The 2,416-nt window shown below is 40.5% G+C and overlaps 1 protein-coding gene across 1 annotated transcript; it reads left to right on the plus strand.

The window, feature by feature from the left end:
• Window positions 1-565: 565 nt before the first annotated feature.
• LOC101299050 lies at window positions 566-2,357 on the plus strand (the record flags this gene model as incomplete). The annotated part of the gene is made up of 1 exon (XM_004309350.1): window positions 566-2,357. A coding segment is annotated over exon 1 (1,792 nt), but the record flags the coding sequence as incomplete, so codon positions are not given.
• Window positions 2,358-2,416: the final 59 nt, after the last annotated feature.

The following is a 2,416-nucleotide window of genomic DNA, read 5'->3' on the forward strand; positions in this document are numbered from 1 at the left end:
TCTCTGTCTCTATTCTCTCCTCTCTCATCCCCTCTAGTCTCTCATTCTCTTAGACTCTCACTCTCTTGTTCCCAGTCACAAGCCGGCGACGATTCGGCAAGACACGACGGCAAGGCTGCTTCGCACAGTGGCAAAGCGCGCTCATCCCGGTCCCGGCAAGGCGCGACAATCTTCTCCCCGCACGGCAAAGCGCGCTCTTCACTGTTCAATCTTCAGGTCAGTACCGTCAGTTCATTGAATTTGAACTTGGTAATTGGTAATTGTCTAATTGATGAATGATGATTGATGAATGATGACTTTGTTAGTTGTTAATTTGAGTGACGTCTGTTAGTTTGTTCATTCACTTCAATGAATTGATAGTTGTTACTGCTGTTGTTAGTTTGATATTGCTAAGTTGCTGATTTGCTGTTGTTGCTGCTGTTGTTAGTTTGATATTGCTAAGTTGCTGAGTAAGTTGCTGAGTTGCTGGCTTGCTGCTGTTGTTAGTCTGCTTGCTCTGTAATTACCAATGTCGATTTGATATTTACTGAGTTGCTGCTGTTGTTAGTTTGAGTTACAAGCAAATATGGCAGGCACTACTTCTTCCTCTGCATCTAATCCAGTTCCGGAGCTGAGTAGCCAGAATAGGTCAGTCTTGAAGGCTAATTCAACTGATATGGGTTGGGAATATGCAGTTAAAGCTAATCCTACAAATCCAGATAGATTGAAGTGTTTGTTGTGCAACAAAGCAGTAAGTGGTGGAATAAACCGAATCAAACAACATATTGCAAACATCAAGGGGAATGTTGACGGTTGTAAGAAGAGTTCGGATGAGGACAAAGCCAAATGTATCAAAGCTATTGAAGATTGGCGAAATAAGAAGAGGCAAAAATTTCTCTTTGAAAAAGAATTGAGGCAAGAAGTTGTTATTGAAGAAGATGAAATGGAAGAGGATGGATCAAGTCATGAGACAAGAAGAAAGAAGCGCTTTCTTGGACCTATGGATCGTTATGCATCCGCGATTGATCCCGATTCTTCATTGGATGAAAGTAAGAAGATGAAGCAAAAAAATATCAATGATTCACTTTTTAAGGAAAGAACACATAATGTGCATCAATATTTGGCTAGATGGGTGTATGAAGCCGGTCTTCCTTTCCATGCCATTGAGAATGATAGTTTCAAGAGGTTTGTGGAAGCGGTTGGGCAATTTGGCCTGGGTTACAAACCACCAACTCAATACCAATTAAGGGAGCCATTGTTGAAGGAAGAGGTGGAGAGAACTAAGGGCTTATTAAAGAGGCAAGAAGAGGAGTGGGCAAAGAATGGTTGCTCTATCATGACCGATGCATGGAGTGACCGGAAAAGAAGAAGCATCATGAACTTGTGTGTTAATTGTGTGGAAGGGACAATCTTTTTTTCTTCTAAGGAAGCATCGGATGAGTCACTCACCGGAAAGTATATTTTTGAATATGTGGACAAGTGCATAGAAGAAATTGGGCCACATAATGTTGTTCAAGTGGTGACGGATAATGCTTCAAACAACATGATGGCGGGAGATTTGTTGAAGTTGAAGAGGCCAACAATATTTTGGACTTCTTGTGCAACTCACACCATCAATCTTATGCTTCAAGGAATTGGCACCCAACCTAAATTCAAGAATGTGATTGACAAGGCAAAGAGTTTCACCATCTACATTTATGCACATCACAAGACTTTGCACTTGATGAGAAAGTATACAAAGAAAAGAGACATAGTGAGGCCGGGAGTCACAAGATTTGCAACCGCTTTCCTTACTTTACAAAGCTTGATCGAGAAAAAGATTGAATTGAGATCTATGATTACTAGTGGTGAGTGGAGTGAAAGCAAGCATGCAAAGAGTGCAAAGGGGAAGACAGCTACGAGTATTGCTTTGAGTCCTTTTTGGAATGGAGTAAATCTTTGCTTGAAGGTGTTTGCCCCTTTAGTCAAGGTGCTTTGCCTTGTTGATGGGGATCGGAAGCCATCAATGGGCTTTGTGTATGGAGAGCTACAAAAAGCTAGAGAAGAGATTAAGAAGACATACAAAAATCAAGAAGCTCATTATCGTCCAATCCTTGACATTCTTGATGGGAAAACCCGTGAACGACTTGATAGTCCATTGCATTTAGTGGGATACCTCTTGAACCCTTATTACACATATGTTGATCCAAGCATTGTAAATGATGGAGTGGTTATGGATGGGTTTATTGAATGTGTGGAGAAGTTCTTTGGTGATGATCTTGACATTCAAGATAAGGTGACCAACGTAAAATTGCACAAGTACTTGAACAAAGAGGGTTCATTTGGAAAACCTATCGCTTTGAAGGGATGCTCACAAGATAATGAAAATTATAATCCGGGTAAGAAGACTTCATAACTTTTTTTATTTTGTCATTAGTATTGTTTATTTGTTTTGCTT

The sequence above is a fragment of the Fragaria vesca genome, unplaced genomic scaffold, assembly GCF_000184155.1.
Source record: "Fragaria vesca subsp. vesca unplaced genomic scaffold, FraVesHawaii_1.0 scf0512157, whole genome shotgun sequence".
Lineage (NCBI taxonomy): Eukaryota > Viridiplantae > Streptophyta > Magnoliopsida > Rosales > Rosaceae > Fragaria > Fragaria vesca.